Here is a 22,036-nt window from a genome sequence, read left to right on the forward strand (position 1 = left end):
CCATTCCAACAAGCGCCCGGACAGCACGAATTCCGGAGCTTCTGAACATATCCACAAAGTATGCTACACTAGTGATCTTTATGTTCGACAGGAGATACATCTAAATAGGAAAAGGAAAGGAAAGGAAAGATTTCAAGCACGTTTTTTTTTAATGAAAATGATATTTTTGTAACTCAGTTAACACAAATGCAAGTAATTGGCCTTGTAAAACCAACGAAATGTGACTCTTAGTGGTTTGTGGCGAATCCTAGATGAGCTACACAGCAATATCCAACCCCATAACCATCAATTTTCTTCCTTATTACTGAAACATTGTGCCAGGTAGTTAAGTAAAACCAATTGTATCAGGACACAGGGTTCATACGAAGGACAACGACTAAAAAATGTGGCCAGCGTTTGTCACATCTAGCGGATCTCTCCATTGTCATTACCCTTCCGCCGTCTCATGCCTGCACTTTTAAGCATAATCTACTCTTGATCCTCCATCAGTTCCTTCGTTTGATTGTGACATTGTCTCCTAGATATAATATACATACACGTCACAGAATTCACGTCGACAATGACAGGCTAGTAAGTTTATACCCTCCCAGAGTAAGGTGCCTGATGCGCTTGATCCTCTCTTGTCGGTATTTATAATGTGTACAGCTTCTAACCTGTAAAAAAGTGACATGAAAGTTAATATCTTCCTAATGTTAATATGACCCTCCAGATGTTCCAGTGGTCTCAAAAACTATTAGATCAATCAACGAGATAACAATAATATAAAATAATCGAGGAAACAAAATATATATTTGGCTGTTTAATGGCAAATAATGGTGAAGCTACAGTTACCGATGTTGACAGAAAAGAAATTGACCTCTCCTATTCCATTCCCTCATGCTTAAATCAGCGCTCTCCTCTCTTCGAGTACATTCCCAACACCAGAAACTGAGCTACCAAACAATGTCTCAGACATCTGAGGAAGAGTCTCTATTCAACTTCCAGCAGCAACAGAAGCTGGCACTCTGTGAAGCAGCACTGAGCAAAAGCGACCCCATCATCCATGCAGGGAAAAAGAGACGAGGTCATCCTGGCCAACCAGGTAAGGTAACAGTTGTAGCATATATTATTTCAGTGTTTATGAGTTCAACCCATGCTTTCAACTACCACAAAGGCAAAAACATGATGGCACGAAAGATGGATCCAGGCATAATCCAAGTATAAACTTTAACTCTGCCAACATGGAGTGGTTCTCATATAAAGATGATAGAATGCTGTCATAATATCAAGTTGATTAGAAACGTACGTATAAAGACAGATTATGATATTAGTGAGTCTGAACAATCACTTGTAAACAACCTATTTTCACTGCTGAACTATTGTTTTTACAGTCCAATCCTGTCATGATTCACCCCAGGGCTAATTAATTTATTTCACGGGTAATAAATAGCTCTAAGCCATGCAGCAATTAATCAAACACATAGCATTCAAACAGTTTGTTGTTGAGTGAAATGACGGATGAAAGTAGGATGCGGACGGGAGCAACAATCTGTTAACATCACCCATCTGTTCATCTTGTTCATTGTGCAGATCCAGATGCAGAAGTAGTTGCATTCTCACCCAAGACATTATTGGCAACAAACAGATATATATGTGAAGTCTGCCATAAGGGTTTCCAGAGAGACCAAAACCTTCAACTCCACAGGAGGTGTCACAACTTACCATGGAAGCTCAAGCAGACAAGTGGCACCGACGCTAAGAAGAAGGTGTATATTTGCCCTGAAGCCACCTGCCCTCACCATGATGCAACCCGTGCTTTGGGTGATCTAACAGGGATAAAGAAGCACTACTCACGGAAGCATGGCGAGAAGAAATGGAAGTGTGAAAGATGCTCTAAGAAATATGCAGTCCAATCGGACTGGAGAGCACACACGAAGATATGTGGCACCAAGGAGTACCGCTGTGATTGCGGAACAATATTCTCAAGGTATTTTTCTCATCAATCAAGAACTATAATGCACAACAGGCTCTTAAATCCTGGAGTTGTCTGGTATTTCAACAAATAGATATTTCAGCTGGATTAATTGTTGATTATGACAGCTCCAAATGTGATATTCAATACCCCTGAGGGCCTCTTTGGTTTGCAGTATTCAAAAAGCAAGGGAATAGGAAAATCATAGGAATAGGATGTCATGGCATTTCAAATCCTACAGAAATCAAAAGCACAGGGGATTTAGTATTAGGGTTATTTGGTTTCACCATTTGGAAAACACTAATTTTCTAGAGATTTGAGTGGATACCATAGTTGTCATAGACTCAAAGGAATTTTCCATGCAATCTAACCTCTTGCTAGGAATCCTATGGAAATGTAGTGTACAAAAGCAATCCATAGGAATTTGGGAGGATTCATTCCTTTCGATCAGATGAACCTAAAGGAAAATTTCATGTGGATTAGAATCCTATGAAATTCTTTCAAAAATCCTTTGACCTAAAAGAACCGTGTGTTCACAGGCTAGAAATTCAATTACAAAAACAAAACAAGCCAGCATCAATTTCCCACACTTGGTGCAACATAGGATTGAATCATATATAGTTTATTTTCTGCCATGCATGCTACCTAGCGTGCTTAGATCCACCATCCGTTTCACCTGAATATCCTTGCCACATTTTTTTAGTTTTGTCAAAGAATATCTTTGTTTCCAAGTGTTACATGATATTTTGCCAAGTTGTTCTTGTTTCAGAGTGAATTTCAAACACAATAACCTGGAAATCCTAGTAGAAAAACATTTCCCTGCCTTCTCCAGGCAATCTACACCACATGAATGAACAATCACAAGTGTAACCATCTGAAATGCCGATATTTACAAACTAACATTTCTTTCCGTTACGATATTGTTACAGAAAGGACAGCTTCATCACACACCGAGCCTTCTGTGATGCACTAACTGAAGATAACTCCAGAATCAACCAAAGCCTTGCTGCCATGGTGGGAAGTTTGCATGGTCAACAGCAGAGCATCTTTCCGCACACGATACCTGGTGCAGACTCTTCCCCAACTGATGCAGCCGGAAACTTCTCTGGTAATGACCAGAGTTCAGACGACCATCTGGGGTCTTTATCACCTTATACTTTCATCCGAAGGTCCACTTCATTGTTCTCCAACCAGATGATATTACCACACGATTCTGGCACTCTAGCAGATGGGAGTGAACCAAGCTCTCCTTACATGTCCATGAGCTCTCCATACATGTCAGCCACAGCCCTGCTACAGAAAGCAGCAGAGATGGGAGCAAAGACCAGTGAAGATCCTACCACGCCATTGCTTCTGAAAGGTTTCCCGAACTATTTCACCACCAAAGGTCACATTGGAATATCTTCTGGCATCCTAGGGACACCGATAGCCAATAGTGATAGAAAGAAGACTGCTGAAGACAACAGCTCCTACATGAACTCGCCATGGACTGGTAGCTGCATGAGACCTCCTAATGCAGTGCCTTGGATCGGGCTACCGCCATTTTCAATGGGGGCAGAAAATAGAAGCTCTAGCATGGTTGATGAGGATCATATGCAGCAAAATGCGCATGAGACCATTTTTGGGGTTAGAGATGTGGGACTAACGCAAGACTTTCTAGGTTTAGGAGGCCATGGTAATGCCGAGATGCACGATGACACCTACAATGGGGAAATGGCATTAAGCTATTCAAATGAGCAGCAGAAATCTGAGCAAGATATCTACTCCTACCATCAGTAGTCTCATGAATCTATAGACCCATTTGGGATTCATAAGCACAATAGTTTACTTACAACAAATAGTTTCAGCTTATGTTATCGACTGAAGTTCCTTCAATAACATGTACTACAATATAAACCTTTACTATTTAAGTCAAATTATGGCTAGAAGATGATTTCATGAAATTCTGAAAACTGAGCTGAAACAAAACTGACACGGCCAGTGTGGCTTTACAGAAATCTGGTATTGCATTCAATAAGAATAAAGTTCAGTGCAAAATTATAATTGTGGATGCTGGAATAGAGAGTGCACAACATGTATTTGATTGAACAAATAATTAATAACCAGAGTCTGGAATGTTATGACTTCAATGACAAGCGACATGTGAGCAACAAAAAACAGAGTTGCCTCTCAAATGTTATCCTTCAGTCGAATACATTTTTATCTGCTTCAGTAAAATACATGCCTCAAATGACAATGCTCACAGCATACTGGATCCGGAAGCAACAAAACGCTGCCATCTTCAACAGAGAGGCTCAATGTCACTCACAAAGCTGTTGCGACACAATACAGGCAGACGACAGTTTGTGGGCCAGTACCAGGGCTTCAGGTGTCACTACTGGCAGAGCTTAGTGCTCAGGGGTGTCAGGTGTAGCATCATCTGCTGGGGTTGTGATCCCTATTCTTAGGCTTGTACAAAAAAAACTTCTATTTCTATCAATGCATCAAGACAAGCTTTAGTGTTTCCTTGCAAAAAAAAATGCATGCCTTTACAAAATGTGGAGAGAAATGGCACCTCTTCAAACATATCTTTTCAGCACAGAAAAGAATAAAAAGGCATAATCCTCTAAAGGTTTTGGTTGATCTTCATGTACCATCACGGTGCCGCTGGGACATAAATAAGGCATCTGTTAAAGTATATACTCCCTCTGTCCAAAATAAGTGTCAACTTTGTACTAACGTTAGTACAAAGTTATACTAAACTTGAGACACTTATTTTAGGACGGAGGGAGTAGAAAATATTCTCCACAGAAAAATTCACGAAGATACAAAGCATTATTAGACTGTTAAATGTTGGAAGGCGTACAACAGACACCACACTGAAAATTCCACATATGAGGCTTACATAACTGATCACGCTTCATGCCTCCATCCATCACGTGCCCTTGAGCCATTCCCGGAAATAAGCTTGCATTTTATCTCGGTTTGCCGCATTACCAACATTAACAGTGGGAATTACCTTTTGAGGTCTCAGAAACTAACCAGAAAAATATTATCCTATAGTTAGAAAACATCGCAGCAAAGACTAACAATGTAACAACAGTTTGGGGATTTACCTTCAAAAAGTCCCTAAGCTCGCTGAAACTTGAGTGCTCGCTATAAGGTACACCTAGAGGGAGAAGAAATTACTTTAACAGAACTCATAAAGGAGCGGAAAATGTATGCCAGTTTGGAAATGCTGAACATGTACGCCTGACACGGATTGGACAAGAATGAGGTTAATCATCATATTACAGTTAAAAATCTGAATTTGAACCACATATGCTTTTTATACGGTTCAGCTTCTGGTTTAAAAGGATGGTTCATTTTAAAGTTCAACAAAACACATAATCCATGTAGGACGGCCTGACATAGGGTGCATAAGATTTGGTTTAATTTCTGAAAATGAATTTGGTGGTTACCTACCTTCACATTAATAAAGCAAACACGGACGGAAAATACATTATCAGCTCTAACAAATCCTACCATAGATTGTAACTCTGCCTCTAGAGCTAGGTTTAATTAAGTCAAGCTCCTTTCCAGCTGCCTCAGAAAAAGTCCAACCTGATAAAAGATTAGGAAAGAGAACTAAGAATTATGCAATCACAAATTATGGAATACAGAATTTATCTCCTAAAGATCATTAACCTGTAGGTCGAAAAGCCAGCACAGCTAGAAATCTTTGGTCAAGAGTCTCCAAGTACTTCTTCAAGTTCTATTAAAAGCTACTTTCTGGTGAGAGATGTTACTAGATAAAGCCAGTAAGCCACAAAATTTAATTTAATCAGATATTCATTTCCAACCTCATGTTGCAGTGATGCAAGGGGCAGAACATGAAGTGGTGAACTTTGATTGCATGAACTTATCCTTTTGGACAAGTCTGGCCAGCCAAATGAATGAAGAATCCGCCTTCGTGATGCATCAGTGTATATAGGGACCTTTAAAGAATATACAAAAATGTCTTACTCCCTCAATTTTTATATACAAGGCCACAATCTCATATTACAGGTACCAGGATAAAATTTAATACATGCTTTGCAAGTTAGCTTTTCTTTTCGTTTACTAGGATCATTAATACACCACATGCATGCAAGAAAACTGAGTGGAGGAAGAGCTGAGTGTCATTATGACTGCATGCATGCATGCAAGTTTTGAACAGGTTACTAGTCCGAGGAAATATCATAAATTTTTGCCTCGATTACTATTGGTGGCCTTATATAGATGCAAAATGTATATTCCATAGTGGCCTTGTATAAGTAAATGGAGGGAGTATCTGAGAACTAAAAGACGCTCATGGCCATTTCAGACAGCACAGCATTAGGAAATACTCCCTCCGTCCGAAAATACTTGTCATCAAAATGGATAAATGGAGATGTATCTAGAACTAAAATACGTCTAGATACATCCCCTTTTATCCATTTTGATGACAAGTATTTCCGGACGGAATGAGTACTACTTGGCAAGAAAGACAGCAATAAATAGTGAAATCCCAGCTATATAGTACCTCTAAAGCTTGAGAAATTGCTAGATAGACATTCTCTTTCCCGATGCTATATGCCCCAACAACAATAAGTGTTTTTGGTTGCTTCTTTAGATACCTTTGAGCTGTCCTGACAACAAAATCAATAACATCCTCCTGTGGTGGAAATCTGAAACAGCTATCAGGTTAGCAAAGTAAACATTATAGAGGAAATGCTTAATTTCAAGGTTGTGAGCTGACTTGTATTTTGGATTGCAATATGTTGTATCCAGATAAAGCAAACTTATGCGGCCAGTTTGGAGGAGTGGGTGCAATTGCATTGATTTTGATGCTCTAAAATCCCCAGTGTGGAGATAGGTCTTGCCATCACTAAGACAAAAGTGAATTAGGGCTGCACCAGGGCAATGATTGGCCTCCAAGAAGGTAACCTTCATTCCGTTGATGACATACTCAGTATCAAGCTCCAAGGGACAAACATACCTGCAAACATCAATTTGCCACTCAGTAGTTGGTACTACTGCTGCTGTTGTTGGTGGTAGAGAATAGGGGAGGTCATCATCAAACACTCCGAAAAATGAAGCCTTACGCAGAGTCAATTGACAGTAACATCTTCACCAGGCGTGCAGTGAGTGCAGTACAATAGATAGGACCATGACACCAGTTCTTGGTTAACCCACCGTAATGATCATAATGGAAATGGCTGAGAAAATAAGCAGAGCACCCCTCAACTGCTCCATACCGAAATGCGTCCACCGTGAACGGCGTACCTAGATCCAATTTAAAGATGCATGAAAAGAACAAATCAGTGACATCAAGCATGGTTAGTTTTCAATATGGTAGCAGTAAACTAATTAAATCACTACAGCAGCTCATCAATGGATCTTAGTGACGCAAATACGCGGCCATAATCCCAACCGTGAGTGCCAGAATTACCGGGAATCTCCTTGTAGAAGGGGCAAGCGACGGGCTTCCTGGACGCCCCGTTCTCGTCCGAGCCTCCCCAGCGCCGCTTCCTACCGGGCCAAGCACCAGAAGGAGAAGGAGAGGAGGAGGAGGCCCGAGCCCCAACAGGGGGCCCCTGCGCCGCCTCTTCCCGCGGCGGCTTCTGGATTCCCCACGCCTGGAAGAGGTTCTTCTGAACCGGCGGGCCGCAAACTTTCTGCGCCATTCCAGCGGCTGGCTTCTCGATCCCCCACGCCTGGAAGAGATTCTTCTGAACCAACGGTCCGCAAACTGTCTCTGTTGTTCCAGCGGCTGGCCTCCTCCGATGAGAAGGAGGGACTTGCAGGGAGGACCAGTCGATGCCGCTGCGGTAGAAGTCGTCGGCGAAGCTGCTGCTGGTGGCTGCGGTGGGGGGTGACGCGGGGAAACCGTTGTCATCGAGGTCACCCGAGACGGCCAGGGTCAGGTCGGTTTCGGCGTCGCCGGCGATAGCGGCGGCCATCGCGGCTGGGGTCGCGAGGAGGGTTTGAAACGAGCGGCGGGAGTGGGGAGGGAAGAAGAGGAACGGGGAGGAGTGGTGTGGCGTGGGAAACGAATAGGGTGTGGTGTGAACGCGCTGCGGCGACTGCCGATCGTCCGATCAGTTTTTGATCGACGATCCAGCGTCGCGTCCTTGGTTCGGTCCGTGGTATTTCGTAAAAAAAAAAAAAGGTATCCATCGCATCCTCGACCAAATGCGGATGCGAGCATTAAACGTCAATTTGGGCGCGGCGCCTTCTCTGTTCTCATTTTATTTTGCGTGCTTATGTCAGTGTTATTTTTATTTCTTTTTAGAAACAAACATACACGCACACCATATCCATACGAACACCTTCAAAAAACTGACACAGATCTTTATATTGCAAAGTCGCCTTGTACACGTCATATTTGAGGGGCACACCATACTGTTGAAAGAATAGTGATGGAAAGCGTGCAATAAATTCAAGAAAATATGATCATCTGTGCAAGTGTAGGACTTGAATCCGTGTGGGCAGATTCAATTACAAGCAAGTTGGTGTTTTGTGTGAAACGCATCAGAAAGTTAATAAAGTTTGTCATCTGCGTGGTATGCTAGGTTTAGGAGGTTTAGAGGAGCAAAATGTTAATGAGTTATTCCAGAAGGGAGCCTAACTTTCTCAAATATACTTGACCGACACCACTTTTTAGGATAATTTTTGGCTGCTCCCCGTCCCGCCCGAGGCGCCATCTCTTCTCGCCACCACCGCCAAACCATGTCGTCACCACCGCCGTTGCCTTCTATGCCAGGCGGAATGAAAACGGAAGCTGACTTTGCGACCCCGCTGGCTCAGCGTCACCGGAATCAACCCTTCCACCACCACGCGTGCCAAGGAAGAGGTTGGGACAAAAAAAACTTACTCCAGACCGCGCCAGCATCAAAGGCCGGCGGCAAGGCCTTAACGGCTGCGGCGATGCCCTAGCACCCTCCCGCTGCTCCGATCGACGGCAAGCGAGCGAGGTAGCTGACGGAGGTGACCACTGAGGCAGCGCGAAGAAGAAGAAGTTTGCACCGATGCCAGTGGCGGAGCCAGAAAATACGTATTATGGGGGCCAAGTACTACTAAAACAGGTTGAGGAGGGCCAAAGTGTTGGAAAGCAGTTTTTTAGCAGCAAATTAGTACTAATTTTGCCACTGTTCATAGCAAATTACATGTAAAATCCTGGTGTTAGGGGGGGGGGGGGCTGCTGGTCCCCCCTGTCTCCGCCACTCCGACGCCCGCACCACCTTCTTCTCATTCGGTGGATCATAGCCTCACTCCGGTCACCCCTACACCTCCTCCGGCCCGATTGGCCACCGCGCCCGCAACCAAGTGCTCAACGAAATGCCATAGGTAAATAAATTTCTTTTCTTTTTCGGACGAAACATTGATGGTGGTTTGTGGCCGTGGGGTTTGAGCTTGTTGTTGTTCATTGTAGTGTGGAGGGAGGGGGTGCAAGTTTCATGTCTCAATTGCATTCGTCACATCCAAGGCCTCGGCGATCTCAATCATGATAGTGCTAGGTATGCTCAAGGAGAACAATGATCCGGATGTGGAGGAGGTCGAGGATCCCATGGATACTCAAACAATAATTTGAAATGTATGTGGATTAAGGATTCGACTAGGTCCAGACACCGTTTAACTCCTCAAATTATGAATTATATAAGGAGTTAAGATATAAGGATCGGCTAGAGATGCCCTATAAGGGTTTTGCAATTATCTACGTGTGGTCAACCAGCACAGTATTATATCAAAGATGCAGGTTTTACTTTAATTTCAAAGGCGAAAAATTATTTCATTTGCAGATTACCTTATAGCAGGATTACAAAGGTATTCATGCAGAAAAAAAAAGAATAACAGATTGAAGATTGATGAATTACTCAACTAGGCAAGGCACATCATGCACAGTAAAGTTAAGTAAAACATTTCGTTCCAGTGTTTCTTTACATCAGAAATAGTTGTCTTCCAGGCTCTGTCGATACGTGTACAAATGATAATTATCAATACAACAATAAATGACAAGACATGTACACCACACAATATAAGCTAAATTGAATCATCTACAATCCTTTAATAAGAAATAATCCTGGTGATTCAGGCGGCTGTTCATGTGATTTATGCCTGTAACTTCATATGAGAATCAATGACGATAATTTTCTCTTGTTAAGAATGATGAATTCACTGTGATATGAGAACCAGCGTCCTCAAGGAACTTTTGGAATCTGTCTGTAAACTGTCATGTTTAGATCTAATGTACTATCCTTGGACGTTCTTATCCAATGAATATCTGGTCTGTACTTTCTGTGAAAGACTGCAGAGCCAGCCTCCAATTTCAGGAATCTTTTCCCTGGCTCTGCGAAGAATCCACCTGCCCCCATAGAGTCTCTGCGTAGATCTTCTCTTCTTTCTCTTCAGGACAACAGTCAGATAGTTCAACCACATGCTCGTCATCTTCATCTGGTATATCCTCGTCAGTCTCTTCCGACAAGTCGCTCTGCGGAATACAAGCTTCGGCCATGGCTTGTCGCATAGCCAGCGGTGTCGCAGGCCTATCACTGTACTTGTAGTGTGGTGCAGGGATGACAAATGGAAGGGATATGCCATCAATCCCATGCCTCCTTCCATTGCCCTCCTTTGACATGCCTGGCGGCAGGGCAATGAGAATGATGCCCAGCTCATAGTTGCAAATGTGCAGCCTTGACCCAGAAGGAGCTCCTCTGGTGGCATCAGTAGGATTCGCTTTGGACGGAGGGCGCAACGGTTGTCCCCAGGCAGCTGGGCTGAAATTGTGAGATCCACAGTAAGTCCAGCCAAATGAATGGCCACCTAACCGAGACCGGAATCGCCTCTGAGCAACCTGGTATAGAGTATGATGTCAATATTGTAACTGGGGTTCATTAGTTAGCAACATCCATATTGGGGATGATGATTAAAGTTAGCCTCTAGTTCTGCTAAGCTGACCACTCCATTGACCGGTTGAGGGTGAGAGAATTATTTTCATCATTGTGAATTCCTTTCCCCCGTTATCCATTAAATCGCATTGTTATATAGTAATATTTTTTCCTTGAATCATCATCCTCCCTAATATAGATGTCGCCTAAGACCTACATATGCTATCCACCTCAGCATTAACAAGAGAAGGCAATGAATATTTACCCTATGATATTGAGCATACCTTAACATGCATAGGATGCCCTATCCTATCATGTGGATGTGGGATTGCATCATGAAATATGCCGGTAGATCTCAATCTTTGCCACGTTTTCTGTAAAAATGGAGTATATGAGATGGGTAGAAGTAAAACCATAAAATATAACTTATGCCTCCTTTCTTCAACCACCAGACTACAATATTCTGGACAGGATACTATAATGGAAGAAAAACTATTCCCACTGCAATGTATCTGCTATACAAGGAACACCTCTAAGTCATTAATATCCTTAACACTTGCTTCTCTAACTAGAGAGATGTGTGTCACCTATTTCATTGTGCACAGCTACATAATTCATTGAACTAAAGCATCCCAGATTAATATGCAACTTCATCCTGAAGGAAGTAGCTAGGCCATAAGAACTTCAAATATGATGTGAATGTGTCATGAGCTCTTTAACCGATAAAATAAGCACATAATCAAAATTTTGGAAAGAGAAATCAACCTCAGGTAGAGAAAGCAAATATCTGGACAACTGAATTCCACAAGCCGCGCTTTTCACCCTCTCAATTGTTGGAAATAACAAACTGATTGATGGCTTCTTTAGCTCATGGCCTGCTGTCCAGCCACCCCACTAGGAAGATCGAGGAACATGGGAAATGAATGTCCATGAATAATGAGTAAAAAGCCAGGAAGTTACTGAGATGGTGTGGTTCATGGGGCAATTAAATATTACCTCTGGATCAGATTCTTCGGAGTCAACATCGTGATTGGATCGTTTACCTGTCGCTGAAGCGAAGTGTGCAATGAACTGTGGATTAATAGAAGTCCCGATGGATGAAGCACCTATAATATAATTCGTAAATAAATGTGTTTAGTTAAAATCCCATATTAAGATGATTGGCTTCCAGTAACAAAAGAAAGATGGTTTTACTCACTGTACATAAAATCAGTCTCCAGTGTTTCAGGCCACTTAAAGTGTGATAATACCTGTTGCAGAACAATGCAGATCATAGTTTAAGACAATGTGTTACTAAACATAGCAGGAGGCAAAAGATTAACTTAGACAGTCACTAAGTAACTTAGGAAACTTTAAACACAAGCTGATAAAAAGAGGCATGAAATCCCCGTGAAAAAAATACGAGAGGCAAGAAGAATAAACGCTGAATTTCCTAGTCCTATTTAAGAACTAACAGAATCATATTGCATAGAGTGCACGCGCGGAACAGTGGGGACTGGGGAGAAATGGCACTATCGCATCTATCCTATACTATTTGTAATTCTCACAGGATTTTCACGGAGTAATTTATCATATATATTGGCAAGTCATATACAAACGATAATTCAACTTATGCCAATGACACTTGAACGAAATAAAATATGTAAGGTGGTATGAAACCGAAGAATGGAAGACTGTTCCCTTTAAATGGTGGCAAAAAATTAATGTGAGCTACGTCAATCACCTGATAGTGCTATGGAGCTACGAATTTCAAGTATCCCAGAGTAAGTATTACCACTAATTTAACAAAAAATATGGAATAGTAAATTATGTTATCAAACTCTAGTTTGGTTTATTACCTCTTCTAACCGCCAAAGCCCAGGGCTTCTTTTCAGGCACGCTACTAGTGAGCACAATGAAGGAAGATGCTCATCCTGGATCAGCCCTGAAATTTGAGAAAACTCTGGACCCTGAATTTCATAGAAAGAGTTTAAGATCAGCATGGGTTTCTCAAAACTACTGCAAAGATATCAAAAGGCATCTTGAGATCTTCCTACAATACCTTTGATACATACATAAGCAACTGCACTTTTGTGTTAGTTGCTCCAAATGCAACTTCCAGGGCTTCTCTAGGGTAGATAAATCCAGAAAATTTGAAGAAGCCTGTGTCACTAAGGGGAGATACCCATTTCGCAACCTCTCTAGGCAAGAAACCAAGTTGGACAGAATCTGCTTCGGGGCATTGGACATGGTTATTGATTAAAATAACAGAAAGAGAAGCAAATATGTTGATTTGCACATGAATCATGAAACACAAAGCAAATCAGGATGCAAGTTAAGGTGCAGTAAAAGTTACATATTTTGAGGTTTGCATGTACCTTCCTCACAAAATTTATCCAGATCAGCAACAAGGACACTCACAGCATTAGCATCTGCAGGTATATTTGTATTTCTTTTCAAGATCACTTCTGTAGTTCCATGCATGTTTTCACGGCATTTTCCAAGAAATACAGACAAGGCTTTCAGTTGTGAACCGGCATCAGATGGTAAGTGAAACCGATGGGATAAACCAACTACAGATGTTTGCACAGAACCAAGGAATATTCTATGTGAAGATTTTGTATGTATAATCTGTTTTTCCTGCATAAATAATCGATAGTGTCTGGTCAGGGAATAGGTCGAAACTACTTCAATGAAGAACTAGAAGTTAGGACAAGTGTTTCTACTTGAGAATGTACGCGAATCATAGATAGCATGTTGTTTACTTGAATATAGTTTATATGTTTAGTTATTCTTCCTAAGGGCTTCAGTAAACAAGAAAATATACATCACATATTATATCAGTAATAAGAGTAGACTTACTGAAAGGCAATAATTGGACTCCAAATAACAAGGACTTGGCGTATACAACCCTGGTACTGAAGCAACAAGGTACCCACCAGCTCCTTCAAAATCATACTTTGCTATCTCATTTATCCAATATGCTTGGCTAGGGACTTCATGGATAAGGGATCCTATGAATGAAACTAACTGAGCAGCAAAATCAGATTTTGGTCCCTCGAATGCACTAAAAAGACCTGAATAATCAGGGGATGTCCTACGGGGAAAGTCTTGCCACCACACTGTGTTTGTTATGAGATGCCACTGCACAAAGTATAGTTTACTTTCAGTAAGAGCATAGCAACAGAAATCACCAGCAAAAAAATAAAGAGTTCAAGACAAGGCATTATGGCATGAACTGTAACACTGACCTGTCTAGGTACCAAGTTAGCTGAAGAAATAATAACGCGCATGCTGTCCTCTCTCTGTAACACTATGAGCTTTGGATGGTGGCATGCAACTCCTTGATTCTTCCTGTCCTTTCCAAATGCTATCACTTCTGGAAATCGGGGGTATCTTAAAGACAAAATACACATCAACAAATCAGTATTAATCCTCCAGGAAAGTTATGCTTATCTTGTTTTGATCTACCATAAAGCTCAACAAATACTGCAAATTAAGATGCTGCGTCTGACTTGCCTACACCCTATGGATTCAAAATATGAAAGCATGAGATATTATAGCTTGCAAGAGTTTTTGGGTTGCCACTTACACTAGAAGTAAATTAGGATGGTTTTCGAAAGGGGCTGCAGTTCTATTTTCACTGTTCGCACTCCAGCATCTGTCCTTGTTGTGGCATGCTATTGTTACTGGCAGGTACTGGGGAATCTTACAGTAGTCCAGGAACCTGAGAGACATACATCAATTAGGACTTCCATGGGGAATTTAATTATGGATCTCAACATGACAAAGGGGAAAATTCAATACTGGAGAGAGCACACACCAGGAAATGTCAGAGGTGAACGTTGCGATAAACACTCGCAATAAGCTGCCAATAGGGTGGAGAAGCTGTGGAAGGGTCACTCCACTGTGTTGCTCCGCTCGCATTTCAGGTCTTATGCCGGTGAGGCGGTTCAGGAAGAATGTGCTCCCATCTGAGTAGCAGCCCTCCGTGTGATGCTGCTCTACATTCCCATTACTGCATCCTTTGAGCTCTACGTTGCTGCTTCGTTTGCTTCTTTGAGGCAACTGAACAGTCTCTTCGTTTGTAACATCAGGTTTGTGTCCCAATCTGTCTTGATCAAAATTGCATTCTTGTTGCCGCAAATTATCCTGAGGAACAGAGTTAACCGGATTTTCCTGGCACAATAAACCACCCCCTTCTCTCGCTTTTTTCACTCCAGCATGTGCACAGTGTGAATCCCTCAAGAAAGAAAGAGGGTCCTGGCTCTCCGAGATCGCTCTTAGCCGCTTCCGGAGCGACTCTGCCCTCAGCACAAGAACCTCCTCGCAGGACCCCGGTACCTTGTCACCCCTTTCGCAAGCGACAAATTTCTCCGCCACAAATCCGTACCTGGAGCCGAGGAGGAGCAGCGAGACCTCGTCGCCCACGGCCAGATCGACCGGGCCGCCGCCGCCGTGGAGGGGCAGCCCATTGACGCGCACGGCGTCGGGACTGGAGAAGCAGTGGGTGAGGCGGAGGACGCAGCCAGAAGTGCTGAGCAGAAGATCGCGGCGGCGGCAGCGCCTGCGGCGACGCGCAGGGGACGCGATGAGGCGGAGGCGGTAGCCCCGGCGGCGGGAAAAGGAGAGAGAATAGAGGCGGTCGGAGCGGAGGAGGAAGAGCGACTCGGCGGGGCCGAGGAGGCGGAGATGGAAGTAGCCCAGGGCGCCAGAAGTAGATGGGTCGCCGTGGTGGTTGTTGGGTGGCGGCTCCACCGCCATGAGGTGGGAGGGAGGGAACTGGGAAGGGGAGAAGAGCCGCCAAGGCCAGGCGGCGGGAAGGTGAGCCATGGATTTATATTTTGTACCTGTTCCAGCCATTTACATGAAATTTTCTGTTCCGGAGTACGTACTCCATAAGATGGTTAGTACAGAATATGCCCCTCTCTCCTCCAGCATAGTAAGATCCAACGCTAGTGAAGAGAGGGAAAACGGACTTAACTGTAATGAAGATTAAGAACTAGCAGTAAATATACAGGAACTAAGGGAGTTGTGTGCAAGAATGCCGTGCGACTCCTTGCCTGGGAAGGAATCCCTCCTTCCGCTGGAAGATTGCCGACAAGTTAATTCAACATTGCCAATCTGCCATGATGCTGTGAGAGCAGAGGACCTTTGAAAATTGCCTCAACCTGTCCAGATACACTTTCTGCGAATACATAACACCGAGCAAACTGAAACATGAAACCCTTTTTCAATATATATAATCAAGCAGCTGTGTGCTTGCGTCACATTATACATGTACATTCTGTATTTTTTTTCATACATAAAGAGATAGGATGATGCCCTCTATTATTAGCTAGCCAAATAAATGCAGTGGCATGGTGCACTCATAAAATTTTATTTTACTTTTGAAGTTTAGCACTCGAACAAACTAAGGTGCCCGTAAGGTTTGTCCCAGAACTCGAACCTAGGCAGGCTGGAGAAGCGCGGCATTAGCGCCTCTTCAGGAACCAGGCTAATATCTTTTCTTCAGCAGAAATATCATTATTCGTAAATGGATAAGTGTAGGTATGCTGCGGCGATCTGGTGTGGTGTACTTCAGTTACCAGGCTAATGTATTCTCTTCAGCAGGAATATGGTACGCTGATGCCTACTTGTGCCACACAGCATATCTGTCTCCACATGCCGCCAGCTTCCACTCTGGGTCGCTTGGGCACCACGAGCCCTCTCCAATCTTCATGCACAACTTATCATCGATTATTGCGGAGTACAGATTTGAGCTTGCCTCCAAAATTTTGACAGCTGAACGACTATGTATGTCTTGGGATTTCCTAATCTCCATCTGGGTAAAAAAAATATATATTCAAAGTTTAGGGCAAACAGCTATCATGGATGTATGCTAGAATAGATTGGTATGAGCAGAATACCAGTTTTGCTATTTCATCGTGGAAAGAATCTCCCCAGTCAAAGAAATGATCGTAGAACACTGTGGGGATTCCAGGGTGCGTAAGTATATAAGCATATCCCTGAAAGACAATTAGTTTGTGCATGTGTTTAGTACATGACTAACAGTTATATCTCCGAAGAGAACAGCTGGCTTGTTCTAAAGCAAATGATGCGGAAGCGTCTGTTGATACACAATTCACTTCTATACTAGTTCCAGCTGCAGCAGCATGGTCAGTGGGTCACATCTTGAAACAGACTAACAGTATATCTAGATCAAGTCAGATACAATATGCATGAAATCTTTGTCTATTCAAATATAAACATGTGATCCTTATTGATGACATCTGTCTTGAAATTCTTAATGTGACGAACAACTTTTTGATGCCTATGATCATTATTTAACTGGCGTCAGGGTTTTATAAAATCATCATCTTTGTATATATTGATTGCGTAGAACATGCAATTCACTTCTAACGAAAACCAGTGCTATGAATAAGTAGTGCAAACAACTGATGGCATACCTCCATGACATGGTCAGATGGAAATGGCCAATGGCCCTGAAATAATAGAACTTCCAATTAGATGTGCTTAATAGCACCCTATGAACAATTCCAAGCAAATATTAACTTGGAAAAGTTAGCCTTGAGCAAAGAAGGGGGGAAACATGGACCTGAGTTGACCCTGTGTCATGATTTTCAATAAACGTAACTGATCTTGAAGGCCACCACCCCATCACACCAGGCGGCTTTTCTTCAGGGTCGCGCAAACGCCACAACTCTCCTTTCACAGCCTCCTGCTCCAGCAACACCAAACTGCTCAAACTAATCACCAAAGATACTTATTTGCTCCTGCAGAACCATGAACATTGCTAACCTGAAGAATACCCTTTGTTGTGAAATCAAACGCAGCGCAAAGTCCTCCAGTGCTATCTATCCAATTGATAATTCTCTGCCTATGTTTATCTGGAAAAAAATGAAAGATGTCGCTTGTATATCTTTATTTGGTTTCATCAATATGACAAATGCGTCGAGACAATCTGATATAGTTACAAAACTGCCTTGCATTCGTAGTAGTAAATTAAACATTGCATGTCAAGAACAGTTCAGAGAGATGGGCAGACAAATGAAGAGGAAACCAAGACAGTGGTAACAATTTAACATTGATAAATTTCAATAACATGGGCATAATATGTATATTACCATAATATTCATGGTAGTCAGCCAAGGGATTGGTCTTAAGAGTGCTTTGGCCAGAAATTACATCATTGTGGCATAGTAATCAGTACAGATGCCATTACATATCTCTTACCCTGATTGTAGCTCAGACTGTTGTCAGGGGGGGCATATTCACAGCTGTCCCAGTATTCCCCCACTGCAAAAAGGGGCTTTGATTCCTCAATGTATTCTTTCACAAACTTTGAAGCATAACTGCACTAAACAGAAAATGTGGCGAATCAGCACATTAACAATATGGCAACAGTAGTCAATTTGTTTGTTTCATAATAGTATGTTTCTAGCCAATTGACTATTTACCCTTTTGTGAAATCAAAGCGGAAATCTTGAAAACCAATGGTTTCCCGAAGCCAGATCAGCCATTCAATAATATCCTTCCTTACAAATGGCTGGGTATGATCTATGTTGGGAACCCCATCAAAGTTATCACCAGTACTTTTGTTCCCCTGATAAAGAAGTTGCACCAAAGTTGAGTAATGCTTAATAATAGTGCTTAGCCATCAACATATGGTGATAAGTAAAAGGCTGAACAAAATAGGAATATCTTGCACAAACCAAGTCATACTTATCCATCACTATAAGTCTAAGTAGAACTCCAGGTCGCTAGTACCCTGGTCATTGTGTTTATACGGGGGTTTCTTTTTGTTCTTTGTTTTCTTTATTCTTAGTCTTTGTAAAATGGCTACCTTCCCACCAGAACAAGATGTAACAGCATGTTCGTCCCATGATATTGGGATACCATCATAACGATTATACATCCCATTTGATCCTTTAGTAGTCCCAACTCGATGGTTAATAACTACATCAGCCATAGCCCTTATATTGTGGTCATTCATGTTCTGAATCAACAAATTTAGCTGCTGAAGAGAACCATAACAAGAGTCAAGGTTGTACAGGTTCTGTGGCAGATAGCCTGTGGAGAAACGCGTCAGTCAGACTTTCTGCAACTATTCTTTCGATAAGAAAGAGTAATGCTGAACTCATGACTAGCTTACCTTCTGGAGATAACGATTGTGTCGGTGGAGGCAACCATACTGATGTAAACCCAGATTTAGCAATGTCGGCAACTCTGCCCTCTAAATTACTCCACCAATTGTGTTTATGGGATTCCCAATTAAAAGCCTGACACACAATTGATATAAAGAGATATGTGAGAGAACTCGTACTTGTTCATTAAATGAGCTTTTCTGTATTCATGAAAGGCACTACTCCTGTTGCCATTGTCATACAGGAAATATTCATAGCTTATCTTGAATTGGTGAGTGAGCCATGTCAAGCTAAATGCAAATTACGACGATGCACAAATGCACGCTCACCAAGACATGGGCAACCTTAAGACCACAAGATCAACTACTATAAGCAATAGCTTCTTTCCCATTTGTACTTTGCACAAGGAGCAAAATAACTCAAACTGAACAGAAACTAGATGCTAGATTACCCTGATACGTCGTTGAGTTTCCACACCGATGCCGGTCAGATACATCTCCATAATTATCGGTGAAAAAATGAAATTATATCTGGTTTATAGTAATTGAAAGAATAAAGTATGTGCTAGCAGATTACAGAACACTCTTATTGGCGGTGGTTCCACAGCAAGTGAGCACATATCCTGATGTCTATCGATTGGAATGAACAGTCTCTAAGTCCAGTCGCATTTCTAAGATCCATGTCTCTGGATTTGATACACAGCATGACACTATTGAATTCATGCTCCAGCCAACTCATCCGAAAGTCCGAACTGATGGAGAGAGGCGGGCAATATATTTCAAGTACATGCTTAGACATATATTCTCACCTGCAATAGGATTTCTCTCCCGTTCTTAATGATCCCGCCTGGCAAAGAAAATGCAACAAAGCAACCGCATACCAATCAGGTGCTCAACCAAATAACCAAAACAACATGCTGCAAAAATATGTAAGTTTACGTCGTGATTACCATTGCGAGCTGCCTGTTCTTGGACAACACCATCGGAAACCTGCACAATTTCGCCATTTCAGGGGCATCGGAACAGGCTCGGTCGTCAGACAAGACGAGCACCCAGCCTTAATAAAATGTTAAAGCATAACAGTGGCTCACTCACCATCTGGCCCATTAGAAGTCTCAGCCTCACCAATGCGCAAAGTAAGCAGCGAAGGACTGTACGACGCCGTCACAATATCATAAACGTAGCGGAGCTCGGCAGGGGGGCGGATCTAACGTAGGGTTTGGGGTTCTGTTGAACCTGTTGAACCCCCCAAATTACTTGAAAAACAACTGCAGTTAGAACTCCACCGTGACCATGCTGCAAACGAGAACGCGGCGAAAGGAATGGGTCGATATCAGTCCCGGAAAGAGATATGTGGATTGGACTGCTCACAGCAAAAAAATAGAACAATCCAAGCAGGTTAGGGGTTCGTCACCAACAGAAGAAATCGACCAGACCAGATGGATCTCCTCTCCTCGGCAGTTCGGTAGAGCGGGTTATGTGGATGGCGACGACTATGAGAGAGAAATCCTTCGAGTTGGCGTGCTTCGCCCGCTGGACGGAGCCCTGGAGGCTTGTTCTTTTTTTCTTTTTCTTTTGTGAGTGGACCCTGGAGGCTTGTTCGTGCGGAGTGAGGTTGGGGGAAGAAGAGGAAAAGCGCTCCGTGCCGTCCCTCCCCAATGGCGATTGGTGAGAGGTCAATCGATACTTTTTCTAATTCTCAGAAAACAAAATCAGTACTTTTACCCCCCCAAAAAATGTGTATGGCTTCACAAAAAACGTGCATTCAAACTTTGGTAACTTTACAATCGATATGTACAAAATGTTAAGATATGTAACTGAAAACTGTATCACTTTCTCATGACAAAAATAAATCATATTTTTTCAAACTTATACGCACACAAACAAAAAAAAAGTTGAATTTAAATGATGAAATTGTATCAATATTTAAAATGACATATATAATTGTGAATTGAGGGGGATTTTGGTGCTATGATCTTTATGTTGCCTTGGAAATTTAGGACCCATGTGGCAATATTCTAAAATGATGATATAAAAAATGACTGAAATGGTATGATTTCTTAAATCTCACACAGAACCATGTACGGATTTGCAGGCAATGCTTCGCAAAAATATAGATTCTTTTTAAGATAAATAAGATTCATCTTTCAAGGAGCAAACGATTTTTTAGTGGTAAATTCATTTCTTTGGTCCAAAAGTTCTCAACTCTCATAATAAGAAGACAAAAATGGGATAAAAATTCTACATGGTCCTTCAAAAGTACATACTTTAACCCAGGCGGGCCATTAAACATTTCTAATTGTTGCATACTATAAGTAATTGTCAAGATTTTAACAGTTGCTCTTATGTATACATACATGCATGGGCACAGACGGCACGGGTGATTGCCGATCTAACTCCTCTGCTTCCTGGCCGCTAGCTCGCTCCCTCCCCGCTGCCGGATAACGTCGTCGGGCAAAGCCCCTGCGGCTGACGGTGGCGGCGGGGGTCCAGGCGGTTATATACTCGATGGTGGCGGCGACATATGACAACAGATTTGAAGCAATGTACATGCAACGGCAACAACACATGGTGCAGCAGCCACGATCTACACCGGCGGTAAGGCATTGTAGCAGCAGGACGGCGATCCAGGCGTGGTGATGACCTCCTGCTCTTTGTTCTGCAGCGAGCCAAGCATCCATGGTGGTGTGTGTGGGCTGGACATGGAGTTGGTCGCCTGTCAACAATTCCCGTGGATTCGACGGCTTGGTGCGAGCACGACGGCGGTTATGTGTGTGGCAGCCGATTGCATCACTCGCGCTGTTGCATCCTATAGAATTGTTAAGCAGCGATGGCACAAGCGCTGGATCCGGCCGGCCATGTGGACTAGTTCATCGGTGAATCACCCCGGTGACAGCTGCTCATGAGGGGTGGATCTACTGATCTGAACATGGCGGCACAGACCTGCCCTCAGGAGTGGACACCGAAAACTCTCCAGATCTGGTGGTTATTGCTTGTGGCTTGTACTCGCTATGTTGCGAGATGCTGACGGAAGGCTCTTTTGTGAGTTTTGGCAGCTTCCACTTCGGCATGTTTGCTTTCAATAGCGAGATG

General features: G+C 42.7%; 4 protein-coding genes across 4 annotated transcripts; 1 reads left to right on the top strand and 3 right to left on the bottom strand.

The window, feature by feature from the left end:
• Positions 1–851: 851 nt before the first annotated feature.
• LOC119367823 (zinc finger protein GAI-ASSOCIATED FACTOR 1-like) lies at positions 852–3,730 on the top strand. Its single transcript, XM_037633221.1, has 3 exons — positions 852–1,081; positions 1,570–1,966; positions 2,881–3,730. The coding sequence occupies exons 1-3, from the start codon at positions 877–879 to the stop codon at positions 3,728–3,730; spliced, it is 1,452 nt and encodes a 483-aa protein (XP_037489118.1). The 5' UTR covers positions 852–876.
• Positions 3,731–4,430: 700 nt separating this feature from the next.
• Positions 4,431–7,964, bottom strand: LOC119364161 (DNA cross-link repair protein SNM1-like). Its single transcript, XM_037629587.1, has 9 exons — positions 7,383–7,964; positions 7,036–7,216; positions 6,690–6,929; positions 6,474–6,618; positions 5,773–5,907; positions 5,618–5,684; positions 5,456–5,533; positions 5,047–5,099; positions 4,431–4,967 (listed from the first exon to the last, which is right to left on the bottom strand). The coding sequence occupies exons 1-9, from the start codon at positions 7,891–7,893 to the stop codon at positions 4,866–4,868; spliced, it is 1,512 nt and encodes a 503-aa protein (XP_037485484.1). The 5' UTR covers positions 7,894–7,964; the 3' UTR covers positions 4,431–4,865.
• Positions 7,965–9,825: 1,861 nt separating this feature from the next.
• Positions 9,826–15,870, bottom strand: LOC119364162. Its single transcript, XM_037629588.1, has 12 exons — positions 14,621–15,870; positions 14,390–14,524; positions 14,049–14,193; positions 13,660–13,941; positions 13,176–13,437; positions 12,860–13,026; positions 12,657–12,767; positions 12,017–12,068; positions 11,815–11,924; positions 11,584–11,712; positions 11,103–11,192; positions 9,826–10,784 (listed from the first exon to the last, which is right to left on the bottom strand). Exons 1-12 carry the CDS (start codon positions 15,658–15,660, stop codon positions 10,260–10,262), a joined length of 3,048 nt encoding a protein of 1,015 aa, XP_037485485.1. The 5' UTR covers positions 15,661–15,870; the 3' UTR covers positions 9,826–10,259.
• A 141-nt stretch (positions 15,871–16,011) lies between these two features.
• LOC119364163 (probable alpha-amylase 2) lies at positions 16,012–20,573 on the bottom strand. The gene is made up of 13 exons (XM_037629589.1): positions 20,362–20,573; positions 20,039–20,239; positions 19,894–19,933; positions 19,753–19,790; positions 18,953–19,079; positions 18,644–18,870; positions 18,258–18,403; positions 18,034–18,152; positions 17,599–17,687; positions 17,396–17,518; positions 17,247–17,282; positions 16,707–16,805; positions 16,012–16,621 (listed from the first exon to the last, which is right to left on the bottom strand). Exons 2-13 carry the CDS (start codon positions 20,048–20,050, stop codon positions 16,430–16,432), a joined length of 1,248 nt encoding a protein of 415 aa, XP_037485486.1. The 5' UTR covers positions 20,051–20,239; positions 20,362–20,573; the 3' UTR covers positions 16,012–16,429.
• Positions 20,574–22,036: the final 1,463 nt, after the last annotated feature.

This window comes from Triticum dicoccoides, chromosome 2B, assembly GCF_002162155.2.
Source record: "Triticum dicoccoides isolate Atlit2015 ecotype Zavitan chromosome 2B, WEW_v2.0, whole genome shotgun sequence".
NCBI lineage: Eukaryota > Viridiplantae > Streptophyta > Magnoliopsida > Poales > Poaceae > Triticum > Triticum dicoccoides.

Bases quoted from the DNA above. Each gene is read 5' to 3' on its own strand.
- LOC119364163 (XM_037629589.1), bottom strand. The intron at 18,404-18,643 runs GTAGCCATTTTA...CTTCTTTATCAG, and splicing joins CATCTTGTTCTGGTGGGAAG to GGGAACAAAAGTACTGGTGA. The intron at 18,153-18,257 runs GTAAATAGTCAA...TGTTTAGTGCAG, and splicing joins CGCTTTGATTTCACAAAAGG to TTATGCTTCAAAGTTTGTGA.
- LOC119364162 (XM_037629588.1), bottom strand. From the start codon at position 15,660: ATGGCTGGAACAGGTACAAAATATAAATCCATGGCTCACCTTCCCGCC. The intron at 13,027-13,175 runs GTACATGCAAAC...GCCCCGAAGCAG, and splicing joins GGATAAATTTTGTGAGGAAG to ATTCTGTCCAACTTGGTTTC. The intron at 11,193-11,583 runs GTTGATTTCTCT...CCATTTTTACAG, and splicing joins ATTTGCTTTCTCTACCTGAG to AAAACGTGGCAAAGATTGAG.
- LOC119367823 (XM_037633221.1), top strand. From the start codon at position 877: ATGCTTAAATCAGCGCTCTCCTCTCTTCGAGTACATTCCCAACACCAG. The intron at 1,082-1,569 runs GTAAGGTAACAG...TTCATTGTGCAG, and splicing joins AGGTCATCCTGGCCAACCAG to ATCCAGATGCAGAAGTAGTT. The intron at 1,967-2,880 runs GTATTTTTCTCA...ATATTGTTACAG, and splicing joins TGCGGAACAATATTCTCAAG to AAAGGACAGCTTCATCACAC.
- LOC119364161 (XM_037629587.1), bottom strand. From the start codon at position 7,893: ATGGCCGCCGCTATCGCCGGCGACGCCGAAACCGACCTGACCCTGGCC. The intron at 5,908-6,473 runs GTACTATATAGC...TATTCTTTAAAG, and splicing joins CAATTTCTCAAGCTTTAGAG to GTCCCTATATACACTGATGC. The intron at 4,968-5,046 runs GTAAATCCCCAA...TTTTCTGGTTAG, and splicing joins AGCTTAGGGACTTTTTGAAG to TTTCTGAGACCTCAAAAGGT.